The sequence below is a fragment of the Phycodurus eques genome, chromosome 15 (assembly GCF_024500275.1).
Source record: "Phycodurus eques isolate BA_2022a chromosome 15, UOR_Pequ_1.1, whole genome shotgun sequence".
Classification (NCBI taxonomy): Eukaryota; Metazoa; Chordata; class Actinopteri; order Syngnathiformes; family Syngnathidae; genus Phycodurus; species Phycodurus eques.
In genome coordinates this window covers 16,965,582-16,987,717 of record NC_084539.1, presented here as the reverse complement: position 1 = coordinate 16,987,717, position 22,136 = coordinate 16,965,582, and the positions used below count along the sequence as shown (strand labels likewise).

General features: G+C 38.3%; 1 protein-coding gene across 1 annotated transcript; it reads left to right on the top strand.

The window, feature by feature from the left end:
• Positions 1 to 14,136: 14,136 nt before the first annotated feature.
• On the top strand, positions 14,137 to 22,136 carry amacr (alpha-methylacyl-CoA racemase). The gene is made up of 5 exons (XM_061698877.1): positions 14,137 to 14,387; positions 14,718 to 14,861; positions 15,984 to 16,144; positions 19,228 to 19,414; positions 21,188 to 22,136. Exons 1-5 carry the CDS (start codon positions 14,141 to 14,143, stop codon positions 21,595 to 21,597), a joined length of 1,149 nt encoding a protein of 382 aa, XP_061554861.1. The 5' UTR covers positions 14,137 to 14,140; the 3' UTR covers positions 21,598 to 22,136.

Below are 22,136 nucleotides of genomic sequence, written 5' to 3'. Positions count from 1 at the left end.
AACAAGAAATTATTATTTTGAGAAAATGTAATCTTTCAAGAATCAAGTTGGAAAAGTCATAATGTTACAAGATTTGAGTCGTAGTTTTTTTGCGAGAAGTATAAGAATCAAGTTCTATTGATGAGAAAAAAAGTTGTAATGTTACAAGAATAAAGTGATATTTTAATAACAAAGTCGTAATCTTACAAGAATCAAGTTGTAGTTTTCTAAAAACAAGTGGTAAGATAACAAGAATAAAGTTTTAATTTTCAAGTAAAAAGTTGTAAGATTTAAATATATATCGTCAGAAAAACATGTTTTTTCAAGAAAGATTTGTATTGTTATGAGATAAATTCGGAATCCTTAAATAATCAAAGCTGAATTGTTATGAGAGAAAATTATTTTTAAAAATATGTTAGAAGATGTTTTTTTTAGAGGAAAAGTTGGAATATTACAATAATAAAGTGGGATTGTTAAAAGAAACAGTAATGATCTTACAAAAATCTAATCAGTTATTGAGAAAAAGGTCAGTAGATTACAAGAATCAAGTGATAATGTTACGAGAGAGACATTGTTTTGTGGAAAAAGTCGCAATTTTACAAGAATAAAGTAGTATTGTGATGAATCAACTTGTACTGTTACAAGGAAAAAGTTACAATATTTTGAGAATCAAGTCATAGTTTGTTGTGATACAATAATTAAGTTGTATTATTAGAAAGAAGTTATAATGTCAAGAGATAAAAGTATTGTTATCAGAAAAAGTTGATCATACATGAATCAATTCATATTTTTTATGAAAAAGTCATCATATACCAATAAAAATTGTATTAGGTTGCAATATTAAAAAAATAAAATCCTATTGTTTTACAATTAAGTTGTATTGTTACAAGGAAAAAGTTATACCCTTACAAGAATCAAGTGCTATTTGTTTCGGAGAAAAGGAGAAAAAGAAAAGAGATGTTTTGGATCATAAACAATGCATCCGGGCTATATTTAGCTGTGCTTTGAGCTGAAGGTCTGGAGTCGCGAACTGTAGTGGGAAAGTCAGGGATCGTGAGATTCTTGAATGCAGAAATGCCACTGACCTGCCAAAAGGCTAACTGCTGCTTGGAGAACCATCAAATCAAAGCATCCCTCCTTCCCTCTCTCCACTGCATTATTATTACTGGAGCATGCCCATCATACTCGGTATTCAATCAGCATAATTTTCAAAGAGCTATACACTGAACCCTAGATTATCGCAGAGAATATGTTTTGGACCTATCTGCGATATAGAGAAATAATATATATAAATAATTATAAATATGCCCTGCGATTGGCTGGCAACCAGTTCAGGATGTACCCCGCCTCCTGCCCGATGATAGCTGGGATGGGCTCCAGCACGCCCGCGACCCTAGTGAGGAGAAGTGGCTCGGAAAATGGATGGATGGATGGACATTGAAACTTATACTTACTTAACACACTTACACTTGTTGAAAAAACATAATATTGTACTTTATAAAAACATAAGGTAATGATATATTAATAAAATAATATATATATTATATATATAATATATAATATATATATTAATTAAATAAATAGAATGTAAATAATTAAACAGTTTTCGGTACATTGTTTTTTTTGGGGTTTTTTGGCTTCAGTTTAATGTATATTGTGCTGCTCCTTCTGGTGTGACCACTCTGGCCAACTGGAGCAGCATAAAACAGACAGAGAAACAAACAAAGTAGAGTTTCACTACGGACTCTGTAAGCTCCAGTGAAATTACAAATTTTATGGATAACAATATTGAATATATGCCTGTGAGTATTTTTATACTGTCTGTATGCTTTGCTCCACCATTTTCCTGAAAATATGTTGACTTTGTTCTCATTTTATTTTTTACTTTATTCTCTTCTGACTTGTACCACAATCTTGAATAACGTTTTTAACGACGTGTTATTGTTGTTGCTTTCGACTGCGGCCCTATTTTTTTTTTCCTTTGTAGAAGTGATCGACAGTATAATGTGGGAAACTCATTAATGTTTTGTGTGTGAGAGGACACAATAATGGTTGCCAGTCAAAACATCGTTTTTTACCAAGTTTTTATCTTCTTTAGAAAGTACTTGGACGACTTTTCTTGTTATAAATCCAATAGTGGAAACTCTTCCCAAGGATGTCAAACGACAAGCGTCTGTTTTCCTAAAGCACAGTGTGTGTGGTTGTGTTGAGAGTTGGTTTTCTTCGCATACACTTATGTGATAACCAGGCCTATTTTGAGCCCAATTCCTCGCTTCCGATCAAAGTCAGCAAAACTCGGATTGTTGGATGCACACCACAGGATAATCACTCAGGATTATCCTTCATAAACCAATCTTGTGTTTGCTGACTTTGATCGGAAGGGTTGGGAAAATACTCAAATTCGGCACGATTGTCGCTGTATGTGTACTGCGCTTAATCGGCTATCGTTCAGTTTCATGACACAATCACAGAGTCTGTGGCTTGGCCCCAATTGTGTGTTGACCACACACATAAGGATTTGCCATCGTAAATATTGAACAGGTTTAACATTTACGATTGCCGGCCCTGACCACACACCACCGTACCACAGGATAATCGCTCAGGATAATTTTTTTACAATATCTGACAATGAAGCCTTTGCTGACTTTGATTGGAAGCGGTGAAAAATGCTTGAATTGGGCCTTATTATTGGTATGTGTGGATGTGATGAAAATTTCACCCTTAACACACCCTTTGGCCATAAGATAATATCTCCGGATAATCTTTTACAGACGTTCAAGAATCCTTGACTCTGATAGGAAGGGAAGAATCTGGCTCAAAATCACCCCGATTATCGGTGTGTAGGTATCCATCCATCTATTTTCTGAGCCGCTTATCCTCACAAGGGTCGCGGGAGTGCTGGAGCCTATCCCAGCTATCAACGGGCAGGAGGCGGGGTACACCCTGAACTGGTCGCCAGCCAATCGCAGGGCACATATAAACTACCAACCATTCACACTCACATTCACACCTACGGGGAATTTAGAGTTCACAATGTCATAATTTACCTACCATGTTTTTGGGGATGTGGGAGGAAACCGGAGTGCCTGGAGAAAACCTGCGCAGGCATGGGGAGAACATGCAAACTCCACACAGGCAAGACCGAGGATTGAACCCCGGTCCTCAGAACTGTGAGGCAGACGCTCTAACCAGTCGTCCACCATGCCGCCGGTGTGTAGGTATGTGAGGAAAAAATCCTCTTAACACAGCCCCTATCATAGGATCATCGCTCAGGATAATCTTTCAGAAACAGATATCTGACAATCGGGTCTTTCCTGACTTGGGGAAATTGACAATTCGGCTTGAATTTGACCCAATTGTTGTGACGGTATGTGTGCATCCCGCTGTATCTGTATTGTATGTTTTGGGTTTTGTGGCTGCTTACAACCACATTCCCTTTTGTCTGCCATCACAGTACAGGATGTATCATGTTCTTGGCTGCAACTCTCACTTCCCTTTTCCACACAGTTTAAGGATGTAGCTTAGAAAGCCTTGGTGGGGAAAAGACCAGGACATTGCGCACTTGTCGCTGAGACTAACGCTAACAGCCACAAGTTTCTTGAATCGTTTTCAAAGTTTTTTTGTGAATAATGCCCAATGGTGGGCAGTAACGAAGTACTTCATTGCTGTACTCAAGTACTTAAATACTTTTCAGGAATCTCTAGACTGTGCATTACTGAAGTGGAGTATTTATTTTTCTGATGATGCTTTACTTTCACTTTTAAATTTGAAAACAGAGATCTGTACATCCTACGACTTATTTGTCAAAATAGGCTTTTTTTTTTTCATCCACCGCGGATGACGACACGATGTAAAAAAAGATGTACGTAATTAGATAGAGGTAGAGTCAACCGCGGTTGAGATCTTAATTGATTGAGCTTTTAGGGTCTCATAAAGCGGATGAAATCAACACATTAACGACAACGGCAACATGTTGTCGGCTACACAAATGATTTGTGACGAATATATAAAAACTGTCTCATCTGAAATGACAAAGATAAGTCAGGTTGTTTTTTGTTTTATTATTTGTTGTTATTATGTTTCATATGTGAGCAAAGCTATGAGAACAGGTGCCAGCCAGTGCTTGCTAGTTCTTGGCAAAAAAAAAAATATTGTATATAATTGACAATAAAAAACGTTTTTACTTTTGTACTTACATACATTTCAGTGTCATTTTTACTTTTACTGGAATTGAATCAGAACTTATACTTTGACCAGAATCTTTTTTTTTGTAATCTTTTTTTTATTTTTTATTTTTTTGCTGTAGTATAGAGTTGGAGTATGATGATAATCACGATTTGCGAAATATCTGCATCACATATGCAGACGCCGATACTTTCGACCACCCAGACATTTTGTCCTGACGACGCCCCAAGCAGCTGGTCTCCCCACCATTGTTCACAAGCCGGCTGCGTTTCCAATTAGGAACGCCTACTTCATGTATGACCAATTGTTCAGCTCGGGCTCGGAACAATACTGCAAGTGTGTCAAGGTTTGCATCTGCTAATGTCATCACGTCATCATAAGAGGCACAAAAATAGCAGCAGATGAACACTAGCCGACATCAATCAGCCTTGTTTTAATAATATATAATAATGAATTTAAGATACTAATGTGTCTTCATGGCCTTTCTACATTTTTTCTTGTAAAAAATACAACTTTATTCTCGTGACTTTACATCTATTATGCTTTAATATGATGACTTTTTTTCCTTCCCAAAAATATGACTTTGACCATTTGCCTATCCTCATAGTTACAACAACATTTTATTTGCTAAATGTTAGGACTATATTCTCTCAGACTTAATTCTCAAAAATCTTTATTCTCTTTTTGCTGAAAAATAATACTGAATTTAAAAAAATTCCTTGTGTTATTGTAATTTAATTCTCAAAATATATTATTTTAATTTTAAACCTTAATATTAGTATATTATTCTAAAGAAATTATAACATAATTTTGTGAAATTATGACATTGTGAATTTATTTTTAAAACTCTCTAAAAATAAGATTTTATTCTCATAATATTATGACTTTTTTAAAATAAAAATTTACTTTATTCTCTGGAAATAGGAATTTAATCTCATAAATTTGCAACCTTTATTTTTCTAATATCCTGAATTTATTTTGTGCCTTTTCCCTCTTTTAATATTAAGACTAACTTTATTCTCAAAAAAATATTACTTCATTTTGCACCTTACTCCTCATATGACTTCTTTCTAAAAACAACTTTATTCTTATATTACCAGTTTTTATTTAAAAATATCTCTACTTTATTTTAAAAAAATCTAATGTAAATTTCCAACTTTTTTTTCATAATATTACAACTGTACTCTCTAAAATCCTACCACTTTATTCTCCAAAAATATTATAGTTCTTCCTTTCTTGACTTTTTTCCCCTAAAATCAATCTGACTTCATTCTCGGAAAATAGAAATTTAATCTCGTAAATGTGCAACTCTCTTTCTTGTAATATTATGACTTAATTTAGTGCTTTTCCCCTCCTAATATTACAACTTTATTCTTAAAAAATACGACTTTATTGTAATGTTACCACTTTTTTCTCGAAAAATCTGATGTGATTTTGCAACTTTTTCTTGTAACAGCCTAATATGACTTGATTCTAAAATCTGAATCTGACTTTACTCTTGTAATAAAGCATCCCTTTTTTATAATTTCATTCTCATTTTCAGTTTTTTTCTCAAATATACTGCAACTTCACTCCAAAACATTTCCATTTTTTCAACACCGCTTATCCTGTTTAGGGTCGCGGGACGCTGGAGCCTATCCCAGCTGACTTCGGGCAAAAGGCGGACTACATCCTGAACTGGTCACCAGTGAGTCGCAGGGCACATATAGACACGGACAACCAGTCGCACTCACATTCACACCGTCACTGAGTGGGAACTGAACCCACGCTGCCTGCACCAAAGTCAGGCGAGTGTACCACTACACCATCAGTGACTTCACTCCAAAACAATCCAACTTCATTTTAATAAGTTTGTGACTTTTTTGTTGTACCTTGTAATTTGTATGACTTCATTCTTTAAAAATCATATTACAACTGCTTTCTCAAAAATATTGGGAATTTATTCTTGAAAACTTAATTTTTTTAAAAACATTTGCCCCGCCCGCCTTGTAATGTTAGTTCTTTTTTTAAAGATCAGAATTTATACTTTCAGTATAATATTACAACTTTTTCTCAGAATAGTATGACTTACTTTATAGTCTTGAAACTTGAAATACAGGAAACCGTCATCGTAAAGTTTTGAGAATTAAGTTGTATTATACAGTTCATGATTATTGTAGTTATTAACTAATGAATTATTCATTTAAATCAAGTTTTGACTTATGTTTGTGAGATGAGTGATTTTATCCTAATTGTCAAGTTTTTATTTTTTACTTTTTGACTCCTGCCGCTTCACATTCTCATTGTGCAGTCACAGTGTATTCACGGCATGGTGTCCCATCTTGTATGTTTCTCAGGACCTCGTGTTTACATGGAAACTTAACTTCCTGGCTGTGATATTACAGGAAAGGTCTTAGGGAAGAGCTCCATGACATTGTTGCGATCCGTCCCGTGAGAGCCATTCCCATTCGCTTCCTTAGATACAAGAATGTGGCTGTTATACTGTATGTAACACCTTTTATATTTTGCTTTCTCTTTGTCTTTTTGTTCTTTGACTCTTTTACAGGGACATATTGTGCACCCCCCCCCCCCCCCACACACACACACCATTTTAAACACTTACTTCATGTCTTAACAACATGTCTGCAACATGCTTTTGTCTAAATACCCCAAGGATTTTGAATTCAAGTAAAGCTTATACATGCTATTTTATGAAAGTTTATGAAATATACCCATATTTTTAGGGCTAATGTCTCATGGGAGTGAATGCATTTGCATTCCAAAATAATAATAATAATAAATTTTACAAACTTTATTGTCATCACTTCTCAGAACATTACCTTTTTACTTCATTCAGACAGTATGCTCGTAGACAATTTTTTTTCTCAAAACATATTCTTAAATCGGCGGCACGGTGGACGACTGGTTAGAGCTTCAGCCGTACAGTTCTGAGGACCCGGGGTCAATCCCCGGTCCCGCCTGTGTGGAGTTTGCATGTTCTCCCCTTGCCTGCGTGGGTTTTCTCCGGGCACTCCGGTTTCCTCCCACATCCCAAAAACATGCATTAATTGGAGACTCTAAATTGCCCGTAGGTGTGAATGTGAGTGTGAATGGTTGTTTGTTTGTAGGTGCCCTGCGATTGGCTGGCAACCAGTTGAGGGTGTACCCCGCCTCCTGCCCCAGCTGGGATAGGCTCCAGCACGCCCGCGACCCTAGTGAGGAGAAGCGGCTCAGAAAATGGATGGATGGATATTCTTAAATCTTTTTTAAATATGAAAACTTTATTCTCATAACATTATGACTTATTTTTCAGATTTGCTTGAGAGTTGCTCTGGCGAGCTGATCATGCAGAGACATTTTGTGTGGGGGTGTTTTTGTGTAAATTAACCAAAGTGCAGAAGAACTTGCTTGCAGACTCATGTAGGCAGATAGCAATAGATTTACATGGTTGTTTGATATCACTTTTGATTGGTTGGCAGCAGGGGCGGTTCTGGGAGGGAGGGGCCGGAGGGGGGCACTTGGCCACCTCCGTGGCCCCCAAAATGTATCTGATGTGACCGGACTATTAATTAGAAGTTCAGCACCTCCTACCCCCACGCCCCTCCCTTGGCGAAATGTAATTGCGTGTGACGAGAGTAGAAAGTATTTTTAAACATTACCCCCCTCGACGCTAGGATGTTGGTGGACTACTCAGTAAATTACATTCTCTCAGCACCGTAGAGCACAGTATCTATAAATGGAAAATAACGAGAGTCGAACGATTAGTGTTGTTTATTTTGGCAGGCGAGGAGAATGGGACACTCTTGGAAGTAGCTACAGAAACAACAGATGAATGGCATGGAATAAACTAAGAAAATGAGAACAAATGCACAGTACAGTACAATGCCATTTATTGGAATTTGTATAGGGGAATTTGTGCCCCCTTGTCTGACTGGTCTTGAAATTGCTCTCACACTTCCCATCACAGTGGCTTAAGCAGAAAGGACCTTTTCAAAGCTCAAATGAATACAAAAGGGCGTCTCAAGCGCGGCCCGCCACTGTATGTCTGTTCCCTCGAAATGGGTTGCTGTCAATTGCAGTTGAAGTACACGGCCAATAGAGGGGAGCAGACACTTTTGTGCCTTCGCTCCATATAGGTTGGAAATCATTGCACGAGACAAAGTACTTCTTTTTGTTCTTTTGTATGTCTGAAACTAATAAACCTCAGTAAAGGTCACAGTGAACCCAAACGAGTCTTCTGACCTGACACACGACTCGAGACATGTCAGCCGTTTTTTTTCTTTTGTGCTTTGACATTTTGAAGAATGTGCCACAAGCGACTCTTGACACGCTGCCTTGTGTGCTCCTTCCCACATTAAATTATAACATTCTTTGGAGAAAAATAAATAAATGAAAGAATATTAATTATTATTATTATTTTACTGGAATTAATTTACATTTATGCAAGGGTTTCAAACTCTTTTTTTTGTCACAGTCCGCAATGTAGTTACGGTTTCCTCCAGAGGGCCATTATGACTTTGAAACCATATAAATGTTTAATCGCCTCACCATATTACACATACACAACAAGTCATGATAGTTTTGAAATCAGAAGTCAAGGATAACAGTTACTGTAAAAAAAAAAAAAAAAAAAAAAGGGGGGTTTGGTGGGAAAAAAAATGCTTGCAATATCTCAATTATTATTTGTTACATATGACAATTTTAAATTTTGATACAAATTTTAGCAAGAATCACACACACGATTTGCCTTCGCTGGCCACATAAAAGATGATGAGCCGGATCTGGCCCCCAGACCTTGAGTTGGACACCTGAGGGCTACAGTATACTATATATATCTATATATAGCTACTGTATATCTATATCTGTTTACTGTGATTGGTGTTTGCCAGTGGGCTTTGGGCACAAATGATTACGCCCTACGAATTCTACCTCGCAGCAAGTCATCATTGAAGTGTGAGTTTTTGTTCGTCCCTTTCCTTTCTCTGCCATGCGGGGCAACGGAATCGTCTGCCCCAAGTTGCTAAGGAAACAGCATTGTGAGCATGACTAGCAGCTTCAAATTTTCTTGTAGTGGGCTTTGTGGCACAATTGATTGTACCCTGTGAATTCTACCTCGCAATAGGTCATCATTCAAATGTGTATTTTTGTTCCTACTGAATCTCTGTTCATTTTCTGCTGTTGGGGCAATGTAATCATCTGCCCCAAGTTGACAAGAAAACAGATTAGTGAGCATGACTGTCTCATTGCATTTTTTTAGTAGGCCTTGGGTCACAATGATTGTGCCCTATGAATTCTGTCCTTTCTCTGCCGTATTTGGCAGTGGTGTCCTCTGCCCCAAGTTGCCAAAAAAACAGCACAGTGAGTATCAAATGATTCATAAATGGAACTTACCATTTAATTTTTTTCCCCCCTTGGCTTCTTGTTGATATTTTTCGTGACACTACTTTAAAAAATAAGTGTGACTAATGTATGACAGTGGGTGCTGAACTAATTCTAGCTACAGGTCATGGTGCCTGTCCGTCATGTCTTTCCCTATGTGTGGGGCAGCGGAGTCCTCTGCCCCAAGTTACAAAGGAAACAGCATCGTAAGCATTAATGGCGTTTTGCTTTTTCTATTGCTTTTGATGGATTTTTTTGGGGAAACCTATTCCAAAAAGGAGGGCTATTGGTCTATGACAGTTCTTTTAAGTAGTCTGTGGGGCATAAATGATTGTGCCCCACAAATTTTATCTGAATAAAACATGGAGCAATTATAGGTACTGTCATGCCCTCGCATGTGGGCAAGGAGAGACACGGTCACCAATGTACTTTCAGATGTTTATTGGAAGGGAAAAAAACAAATTAAAAAAATTCGAACTCTTGCAATTGGACCTGTTGGAAGCCACAACTGACACTCACACACTCACACGCAGACCAACCTGACTCCAACTCCTGACATCACTGACTAGGCCATGCCTCTTAAAGGCACACATCCAACACACAAACACTATAGTATATACTATAGTACGTACAGTTAGTACGGAAAGTATTCAGCCCCCTTAAATTGTTCACTCTTTGTTATATTGCAGCCATTTGCTAAAATCATTTCAGTTCATTTTTTCCTCATTAATGTACACATAGCACCCAATATTGACAGAAAAAAACGGAATTGTTGAAATGTTTGCAGACTTACTAAAAAAGAAACACTGAAATATCACACAGCCATAAGTGTTCAGACCCTTTGCTGGGACACTCATACATTTAACTCAGGTGCTGTCCATTTCTTCTGCTGATCCTTGAGATGGTTCTACACCTTCATTCGGAGTCCAGCTGTATTTGATTATACTGATTGGACTTGATTAGGAAAGCCACACCCCTGTCCATATATGACCTTACAGCTCACAGTGTCAGAGCAAATGAGAATCATGAGGTCAAAGGAACTGTCTGAAGAGCTCAGAGACAGAATTGTGGCAAGGCACAGGTCTGCCCAAGGCTACAAACTAAATTCTGCTGCACTTAAGGTTCCTAAGAGCACAGTAGCCTCCATAATCGTGAAATGGAAGACGTTTGGGGTGACCAGAACCCTTCCTAGAGCTGGCCATCCGGCCAAACCGAACAATCGGGGGAGAAGAGCCTTGGTGAGAGAGGTAAAGAAGACAACAAGACAATGACCCAAATCACAAAGCTAAAATAACGAAGGAGTGGCTTCAGAAGAACTCCGTGACTGTTCTTGAATGGCCCATTTGATTTCATATACAGGTACATTTAGTTAAAAGCTTATTCCTGGTACCACTGTAACAGGTAACAGGGTTTCATTGTGCTAGAAGCACACGCAACTCCAGTTGATTCTTTATCTCGAAATAAGATTGCAATGATAGCGCCTCAATAACCACTTTTTTCATCCCTAAATTGATTGTCTTTCTGGGAATCTCATTGAAAGCGGTGTCACAGCATGATGGTGTCTATCTGAAAGTGTAGCGCTCACCAGCCAGAGAGCGCGTTCAACAATTGTGAAAGTCACTGCCTCCACAGATAATAAAGAAAGCTGGTCTTGGCTCCGTAAATGAACACAATGGTCTTTCATTCATGGCAGCTTTGTGTGATTTTCCGCTTCAAAATAACAACAAAAGATTTCTGTATTTTTTTCAAAATTTTAGAGAGAGAGAGAAAAAAAACAAGTCTCAGTGAGCCGATCACATTGTGTAAGCGACCTTCTAAGAATGACAATATAAATTGACGCTGATCAGATGATCTGGGTAAATCACAAATAAACCCACCCTCCGTAAAAGGAATCCGTACGAATTACATAAAAGATGACATTTCACAACCGACGTTCTCTTCACGTCTCGTAATAACCGAGACCCGATACCAAGAATATCAGAGCAAAACCGAAAAGCACAGAATGGAGATTGTCGCAGTCCACTTACAGTGCACATAAAAAAGTCTACACACCTCTGTTTGAATGCTAAGGTTTTGTGATAATAAAAAAAATTATTGTGTTTCTAATACATATTTTTCCCAATATATTTTAAGGACCTTATCTGGGGATACTAATCATTTAATAGAAGACCGCTGAATGTGCATGTAATGCATTTATTTATCGCACGGGTCTGTTATCCTGTCAGCACAGTATGGTAGCATTTAAAGCATATATGTCAAACTCAGGCCAGGGAGCTAATTTGGCCCACGATGTAATTATATTTGGCCTGCAAGATGATATTAAATGTGTATTTGGGCTGGCCCGCCAGTATATAGCACATGTGCCACTAATATTACAAAACCCAGAATGCTTTCCTCGTGTGTTGGCTCATCAGTCTAGACCGGCGAGAGCCCCTTCACTTTCCGTTGCAGTCGTTAGCAACTATGCTACCAGCCTCCTCGAGCAAATTTACACTTCCCCTTCCCAAAAATGGCCAAACGTAAGATGGAAAGCGGTTAACTTCCAAAACACGTGGGAGGCAGATTATCTGTCTGTATTATTTTACTAAAGTAAAAGACAGACCTGTTTGTCGTGTGCGGAGCAACGTGGCTGTAACAAAGAATATAACATAATTGAATTCATGTCAATGATAAACTTTAACTCTACATTTCTGCAGAAAAGGGAAACATGAACATCACAGTGATTTATCATTAAATATTAAGTTTGGCCCGCGATGTTGTCCCATTTTTTTTATTGGGACCATGAATTTGAGTTTGATACCCCTGATTTAAAGCATAACCGCCGTTCTTAGATTGTGCTGATGCCAGTTAATCTGTATGATGAGGTGGAAAATGAACGCAAAGCAGCAGGACTGTCGAATATGTTATATTTACACCTCGCAATGATGGAAATGCTGTGTCAGCATCATTTTAAAGAAGGTGCAAGGAATTTCTATTTTATTTTATTTGTGGCAACAAATTTCCCACTAAGCATAATTTTGCTTCCACTCTTAACCATACATAAGTAAACTATATAAAAAGCCCTTCATTTAAACTGCTCGTTACACAAATTCCAATTGTTTTAGTTTAAATTCGAGCGAGACACCACCAAAAAACTCAAATTCCCAGAAAGCCTTGAAGAAGAAAATGTTGCGGAAGCAGTTTGTTTTAAAACCAGCGTAGGCCGCCAGAGTACAGCGAGGCGGAGTTGATCGTACAATCTGATCATATATATATATTTCTGACGCATAAATGTGAACCAGAAATTTAATTCCTCCGATGTTTTGGCTAAGTGTATGATGTTTAAGACGTATATTCATGTAAAGTGCACGGTTTTTAAGATAAATTGATTTAATCACGTGACTGATCCGTTATGGCTTTACTGCTTCCAACGATTTCACAGTCACGTGATGTGTGCCAGCTGCGCGAGCGCCTTCACACAGCGATTCAACTCTTCACGAGAGCTGACTTCATCGTGACGTTATTTAAAAAAAAACACACACACAGGTTAGCCTAACGTGTCATCGCACTTTCACTTTTTTGTAACGTGAGAGAACCTCTAAGTGTTGGATACACAAGCGTGTGTGTTGTCTGTCGTGTTCATTGGACGTTGGGAAAAGTCGCTCGTCGCGGCAACTGTCCTACAGATAACATTTGTGTGTCACTTTGGACTTTGTACTATTTGTGTTTTAGTTAAATGTAAGTGATTTACCCGGTGGCACACCCAGAAACAAGTTAGCTTTGTTTTTAGCCGTGGTGCGTTCATTGCACCGCGGACCCCTCTGGTTTTGCGAACGAAAAACCAACATTTTTCTGTTAAAGGTGACATACAGTGGTTCCTCGATTTACGAGTTTAATTCATTACGTGACCAAACACTTAAGTCATGTTACCAACGTGTCAAATAAATTTTCCCCATTAAAATTAATTTAAAAGTCATTCATCTGTTGCAAACTGCAAAACACCACATTTTTGTTGCGTGCCTTTTAAAAATCGCATTGCATTGTATAAAAACATAATAAAATGAATAACTTTAATTCTGACTTTGCAGCACAAAGATAACTCGGCAGTCTTTGGAAAGAAATCTTCCCGTTATCCCAAAGGTTTGAGAACCCTGAGCCTTTGACATTGGTGCGGTCTCTACGAGCCATTTTATGTGGCCCACGAAAGGCCTTCCACAGTTTTTCCAAAACTAGCCATAACAATGCAATGTCAATTACGTAATATGATTGGCCATTATTAGGGTTCTCCCACAGAAGCTATTAGGTAAGTGTAGTTGCCTCGCGCTGTAGCCATACGGCTGCTCGTTAAACAAACACAGTGCAGCTCAGCTTCTGGTGAGTGATGATGTCACACCATCGAAGGAAGAAGGGTCCAAGCAGACCGCACTGATGTCATTTCTTAAGATGCTCATTTAATTGCAACAGGATGTCTGGGGATTGCGACGATATGCTGTGATGTAGCAACTGTATGCTCGAGTTAATTAAATTCTTTTGGTCTTACAGCCCAACAGCAGCAGTTCTTGAACAGTTACAATCGCTATTAAAACTTTAACAAATGCAATAATATGTATATTTATTTAATTCTTTTAGTGTTTTCAGCATGGCGTTGGCCGGGGTACGAGTGGTAGAGCTTGCGGGCCTTGCTCCCGCGCCGTTCTGCGGGATGATCCTGGCCGACTTCGGCGCCAAGGTGATTCGCGTCGACCGCACAAAGGCCGGAGCCTCGATGGACACGCAAGGTCGCGGCAAACGCTCAGTGGCCATCAACCTGAAGACTTCCGAGGGCGTCGCCCTGCTCCGGAACCTCTGCGCCCACTCTGATGTCGTCCTGGAGCCCTACCGCAAAGGTTGGACCATGAGAATCTATACTAAGGAAGCGTACATATTGCAAACCCCCATTTATCATGTGGGAAATGTTCCAGACCCACCCACAAGCAATAGGCGCTGCAATGAGGACCATATCATATATACATAAATATATATTTTTTAGTTTTAGTTTTACCCCTCTCACAAGACAGCATTACGGTAAGTATGTATACTTTAAAATCCCATCAAATACGATTGCTAAAAAAAAACAAAAAACTGATATAGCAGGGGTGTGAATGATGAGCAGCGATGTAGCTGGGGAAAATTCTATTGGGAAAAAAGTAGAAATCATCTATCTTGTGGTCTCATAGGTGTGATGGAGAAGCTCGGTCTTGGTCCACAGGGACTGCTAAAGGAAAATCCTGGTCTGGTGTACGCACGCCTGACGGGATACGGACAAAGTGGAATGTACGCCACGGCGGCCGGACATGACATCAACTACCTGGCCATGTCAGGTACGAACAAACAAAGGATTTAGATACGGTCCACGGATTTGCATCATTTACTGTTAGTACATAGGTCACATTTCCTTTTTTTTTTTTTTTTTTTTTTTTTTTCTGGTTTGCTCTGTTGTTATACAATACAGGCAGTGCTATTTTTCTTGATTACAAGTGCATAACAAAAGCAATTGTGGTGTTTTTTTTAGAGGCGGTAATGGATTAATGGCATTTTAATTCATTCAAATGAAGGGGATTGATTTGATATCTGACTAAATTATGTTACGAGCTTGGTCCAACAAATTCAACTTGTAAGTCAAGGTACTGTTTTTTAAAATTATTATTCTACCTCAACTGGAAATAAATTGTAACACGCTACTAACATTGTTTAATTACACCCCCATACACATCAGCCCTGAATGCAGTTGAGGATAAAGGTGGAAGTACAGAACTGTATATCAATCAGTGTGCTTGTTTTCAACCTCTTTCAAGGCTTTTTGTAATTATTTGCAGTGTGACTGCCATGCAGACAGACAAAAGAGGTGCTGGGCAAAGAGCCCTTCCAAACTTTACCTTCACATTAGAGAAAAGAGCTTTGTGGGTGGACGTATTACCCTTTCTTCAGTTGTACCAGTATCGACGTGTTACAGTTAGTTTCTTGCACTGTGTGGATCGAACAAATTATTAAAGGTCCGATCTCACACACACACACACACACACATATATATATATATATATATATATATATATATATATATTAAATAAAATGAAATATATATATATATCCATCCTTTATCATGAGAATGCCCAGGATGCCCTTTTTCAAGCTTTTCTAGTTTGTCCAAAACTCAAGGTCCCCTTGAGCAAGGGTCGGAGTCGAATTTAATTTCCGCTTGAGGGATTATAATGGGATAAATAAAAAATTTAATTATCAGTAATTTGTGATTCTCTACCATGTTTGTTGTAGGTAAAATAATGTGATTATATTGAATTAAGACTTATTACACATTCAAGATGTATTTCAGTTATCGTGAAATTTTATTGTGATAATGTAATATATTGTAGATAAAATGCAATGATGATGATATCATATTCTGCATTCCCTCTTTGTGTGTTTGTCTGGTCTATTGCCGCTAACAGGGCTTTTATCCCGTCTGGGTCGCAGCAGAGAGAAGCCGTACGCGCCGCTGAACCTCTTAGCAGACTTCGCGGGCGGAGGGCTAACATGTGCCCTCGGCATCATCCTGGCATTGCTGGAGCGGACAAAGTCGGGGAAAGGGCAGATCATTGACGCTAGCATGGTAAGCAACAGAGTTGAATTTGTTGGGGATTTTATGTAAGGTTCTTACTGGAGCCACACAGGAAATTATGTCAATTCATGGTTTGTGCCAATGATTTGCAGCGATGATGTGTGTCACTGGTTCTACAAAGATAGAAAATAAGATATAGAAGATAATATCTTGTTTAAAGTAAAATCTAAACACAAATCTAGCTTTCTAATCACAGTCCAGTGGTACCTCGACTTATGAGTCCAATTCGTTCTGTGACTGAGCTTGTAGTTCAGTTTACTCGTATCCAAAATTGTGAGTAAGACCCAGGATGCTGGGCTGAATTTCTGTCATTCTCTGGTACCATCTAGCGGTGGCGTATCTGAATCTCGCTCGTACCATCATCCAAGACTTGTTTCTAAAATAAAGTTAAAAAGAGTTTCAATTGAGCTATGGTCATCAGTAAAAAAAAGTGTTGGATCTAAAATTGAACCTTGGGGAACACCACAATCCAACATGTGACCCCCTGACAAGGAATCTTGACCCATGATGACACAAAATTCTGTGGCAGTGTGGTAGGATTTAAACCAGTAAAAAAACAAAATAAAAGGCTGCACTCAGATCTACTAAGACGAGGAAAAGAAGTTTTCTTATGTCCAAATTAATTCTAATATTGTTTAAAACTTTGATCGGTGCTGTCTATGTACTGTGATTTGTCTAAAAAAAAAAACAATTAACAGGTTTCATGCAAATTGCTAGTATTTAGAAAATCATTGAACTGGTTAAAAGAAAAGTAAACTCTCACTCTGTTCTGGTCTCTAAGTTAACTATTTATTAACCATAACTACAGCAGCACACATTATTCAGCCAGTAGCTGACTGCAGACACTGAGCATAGCGCGTACGAGCGAACATATTTGATTGACAGGTAAAAGGCTGTCTCCAGCGTCTTCAGCAGACACATCCACACAGTTCTGCAGCTCGAGGGAGAGCCCTATGTTTCATGATTTCATAACCTTACTATACATACATCGTGATTTTTTTATTTTTTTTATTCTTATTCATTCAAATTTGACTGGCTTTTTAAAAACACTTCTATGTGATGTGTCAAATTTACAAGACATTTTTTTGGCCACTTTGCTTCATCTTTGACTAAAAACAGACCTTATACATTAATTAGCCCAAAAGGCAATTTTAGGGGGAAAAAAATACTTTGCGAGTTATGAAAAAAAATGTCTAACTTTCATGCGACACTTTATTCAATAATCGTCAGAAAATACTCCTATTTTTTACATTACATTTTTTTTCAAGATATGTGTTAAAAGTGCTGTTTTAACAAAACTCCAATCGGAAAACTGTTTAATTTCAATTTGTACTACAGTTAAGATCTTAAAAAGTGATAATACAGTACATAAAATCTTCACATGTCGTCACCCTCCCCACTTACCGGCACGCCTTCACCCTTTTATTGTTTTGTTCTTTAAATTTTTTTTTTTCCCAACAACTAACTTCTTTTTACATGTTTTGACAGTCAAGAATGTTAAAATGTCTTCAATATTGTCTGTACATTTCAGGGTTCAATAACGCCAACAGTCTGACCTCGGAACAGATTATAGTTCACAGAAATGCAAACAAATTGGAGTTGTTTCCCAACCTTTATTGAGCCAATCCACATGTTTTACATAAGAAAAAAATCTCACAGCACATGAGCACACCACCAAACAAAAATGTCACAAACTGTGGATACACTGGTTAATTATGCACCTTCTGCCATATAGTATATAGAGTATATATAGTTTTAATTTTGCTGCCTGTTACTATACATCGCTGACATAGATAGTTGAACAAAGACATTATTTGTGGAATAATTTCCGGACCAATTAAGTGCAATTGGATAATTTTTCTTGGCACACCTTATGAGCACATATGACACCCCAATGTGCCACAGCACTCGAGTTGGGAATCATTGGAATAGCAGATGTGTCCTACTAATTTGGTTAGTTAAATAAAGGTTAAGTACAAGTCTTTGATGTTCTTTTTCTTCGACATGTCCATTTCAGACCTTGAAAGCAGCAGTTTATTGACAATAAAAACAACTTTTCTGCCCATTGGGCTGTGTCAGACATTGCACTGTGTAATTGTAAAGCCCTGACATAACATGTCATTTCCCCCTGGACGATGCACTCAAGGAACTTGCGACGGCGACAACAGTGTTTTAATAGTGTCAGAGACGAGTGATGTCTGATGTCTATCTCAAGGAGCATGGGCGTGTTGTGTCTATCAGGTTGCAATCAAAAGGCACGTCAACACAGGATCTTAACATGCGTATGGCGAGTAACATCACTAGTCAGATTCAAAAGGGAGGCTGCGATGTAGCCTTTTTCACTATATACATTTTTATTTGTGCCCCGTTCTCATGATTATAGCGGTCTATTAATTGAATGAATTCAATGTTGTCCGCCGTGTGGTTCTTTTTTAGTTGCTGTGCGGGTTCCTATTATCACAATATAGTAAACCCCCTCGATTCATAGAAGACAGCGACGAGCACTGCCGTTAAAAGTGAACAAACATGAGTAATTGAATTAATACCAGAATAGGTGAGTGATCAGTTTTTTTTAAGTAATTGTTTCATATTTCTGTCCTAGAAGTGTTTTGCATACAAATATTAACATGTAATCATGAGTTTTGTTAGCATAGCTTAGTGATGGACTACAGCACGGTCCAACTTGTGTGCAGATTTGGCCACAAGTCCCACCCAGACGCTCACACGCGAACTAACTGGACAACCCGATTCCAGCTCCTGAAGTTACTCTCTAAGTCACTTAAAGGCACACATTCAATACATGAATACTACTGTATGTACAGTAATTGCGCTCTATAAAACCTGTTTATTTCTTTACATTGTATTTTAATATGTTATGTTTTTATACAAGTGCCGTTTTTCTTTATTGAAAACACAAAACATTTTTGGGGATGTGGAACGAATAAAGGGATACAACAAGATAAAAAGATACATGAATGCACACAACATTGTGGAACGGCCAGGTGCCAAATTGGCGTCGCCACATAACGTAAAATCAACTTAATAGTGCAAACATTTAAAATTGCTCTTTCCAGGTGGAAGGAGCTGCCTACGTGGGCTCATTCGTGTGGAAATCTCGCAACATCGGCATGTGGGATCGTCCTCGTGGGGAAAACATGTTGGACAGCGGCGCTCCTTTCTATGACACGTACCGGACGGCCGACAACAAGCATGTGGCCGTGGGCGCTATCGAACCGCAGTTCTACAAGCAACTGCTACAAGGTTTGTGGAAATATATTTACCTGTGCTCTTAAATGACGATGTCATGTGTCATCAGCAGGTTGCTATAGAGAGACAGGATGCGTCACAGAAAGTTAGATATTGTAAGTGAATGTCCTTCATGGATCAAAAAACTATTGTTTATATTGCCATTCAGCTCCTTGTTTCAGTAGACCAAGTTGTGCAAGAAGAACTCAAATATTGAACTGTTGGATAAGTACATTCAAAAGTTTAGTTTAAGTTTACAAATTCTGTTCACCTGTAAAGCTAATCTTATAGTGCATTTTAGGTTTATTCTGAAATTCCACCCAAAATCCTAACATTCTAGTGTAATGTGTAGTATGTACTGTAATTTCCATCCATCCATTTTCCATACTGCTTATCCTCACTTAGGGTCGCGGGCGTGCTGGAGCCTATCCCAGCCTACTGTGGGCGAAAGGCGGGGTACACCCTGAAATGGTTGCTAGCCAATCACAGGGCACATAGAAACAAACAACCATTCGCGCACACATTCACACCTATCTGCAATTTTGAGTTTTCAATTAACCTACCAAGCAAGCATGTTTTTGGGATGTGGGAGAAAACCGGAGTACCTGGAGAAAATCCGCGCAGGCACGGGGAGAACATGCAAACTCCACACAGGCGAGGCCGGTTTGACCTCAGGTCCTCAGAACTATGAGGCAGAAGTGCTAACCAGTCGTCCATCGTGACGCCTACTTTAATTTCTTAAAGGTTGGATGCAGACCAACATTGTTTGGAGTAAAAATGTTGTTTGACATGGCCAAAGATTTCATTGTCTGTTTGTTGCTACAGCTAAATCCAGTTCATTTTATTTATTTATTTTACAATTATTTGATTTATAATATTACAGCAAATGTTATTACTAATTAAAAAGTGCTGTTTCCTTTTGTGGATTTAATTTATTAAAACACCTTTTTCAGTCATATTTTATGTAATTTATGAACCACTTTGTAACGCTCATTACTGCCACTCTACAGGACAACACTGGAAAATGATCCCTTATTCCATATAATAGTGAACTCCCACATATTGGAATTTTGGCATTTATTTTAACCCAATTCCCATTATTTGCTTAAAAAAACTCCCCTATTTGCTGTTTTTGTGACATCTTGGTCCCAAGGAAATATGCTCAAGTGATTGAGATTTGTCCAGTTAAAAGTAGTGCTTTGCAGCCATAGTGTGGCATCTTAGTGCCAAGAAACTACAGTATATTGAAGTGAGTTGAGGCGCTTCATTCGTTAAAAGTATTACTTTGCCGTTGTCTTGTGATATTTAAAAGCAGTTGTAAACCTTTATAGGGGGGCTCGATTATGCTTGGATTTTCACTGTTCGCGGCATGACTTGATCCACCGCAAATATCAGAGGAACACTCAGGGCTACTGAAATACAAATCTTACTGGGCCACTATATTAAATTTTTTTTCTTCAAAGAGTCAAAAAGATCCATTCATTGACATCGGTCAGCCCACATGCAATAATACTGTAATAGTCAAAACAATGTCCTTTTCGTTTAAAACAAAAAATGCCAGCTACAATAAAACGTCATCTCAATTTTGTCATAAATATAAATAAATAGTTGAATAAAACAAAACATGACCATTGTAATTAATCCAAAACAGATATAGCAGGAGTGCGTTGACAACTTAGTTTTTTTTTTTTTTTAATAAATATAAACACAAACGTTACTGCCACCTACAGACTGGAGTTGAACATAATTTACCATGACTTAAATCAGTACCTTTGTGTCCCCCACAAGGTTTGGAATTGGAGGAGGACCAGTTACCACCACAGATGAGCTTCTCGGACTGGCCCGAGCTCCAGCGGATCTTCTCTGAGCGTTTCGCCTCGAAGACGCAGGCGGACTGGTCGCAAATTTTTGACGGGACGGATGCCTGTGTGACACCCGTGTTGTCGTTCGACCAGGTGAGCTCGCACCCGCACAATAACGAACGGGCTTCCTTCGTGAAGGACTCCAGCGGGGAGGAAAGCCCCCGACCGGCCCCCCTCCTCTCTCGGACCCCCGCGGAGGCTTCAGTCAACCCTGGCCCGCTTATCGGAGAACACACAGTGGAGATCCTTGTGGAGTACGGGTACAAAATGTCAGAAATTGACAAGATGCTCACTGCAGGCGTTGTGGAGTGTAACGCTGTCAAGGCAAAATTGTAACGGATACTTTTTATTTTATCCACTGAAAGGAGTAGTCAATAGATTTTGGAATCAATCCTCATAATTAAGGCTAAGGATAATAATTCATTAGTCCGTTCATTGTTAAGGGATCTTTTGATTTGTGGAATTCATTGTTTGTTGATCGCGACTTGAAGCAATTGGAGGCAAAATGGGATGCACTACTTTACTGCAATCAACAATTTTATGTCTAAAGAACGCCATAAAAATTTAAATTATGAAAAAAAAAGCTTTTATTTTAAAGGAATAATGTTGGAATTTGTTGAGGATAAAGTAGTAGAAGAAAAATCACATACAAGAAAAAAGTTGAATGTTTTGGAGAAAGTAATTCTGTCAATAATGTGGAATTGATTGTTGATTAGTTGGTGTTTTGAAGTAACTAAGCAGAGGTGCAAGTGATTCAAGTTTGCCGTTTTAAGAAGTGCCCAAAAAAAACTATTTGCACATTTACAAGAAAAATGTCAGAATTTGGGGGATCCTAAAATTTATGTTTTTAGTTGTGTATGTATTAAGAAAAAAAT

Excerpts from the sequence above, each read along its gene's own strand:
- amacr (XM_061698877.1), top strand. The coding sequence starts at position 14,141 with ATGGCGTTGGCCGGGGTACGAGTGGTAGAGCTTGCGGGCCTTGCTCCC. Across the intron at positions 14,862-15,983 it reads CAACTACCTGGCCATGTCAG|GGCTTTTATCCCGTCTGGGT; the intron begins GTACGAACAAAC and ends TGCCGCTAACAG. Across the intron at positions 16,145-19,227 it reads AGATCATTGACGCTAGCATG|GTGGAAGGAGCTGCCTACGT; the intron begins GTAAGCAACAGA and ends TGCTCTTTCCAG.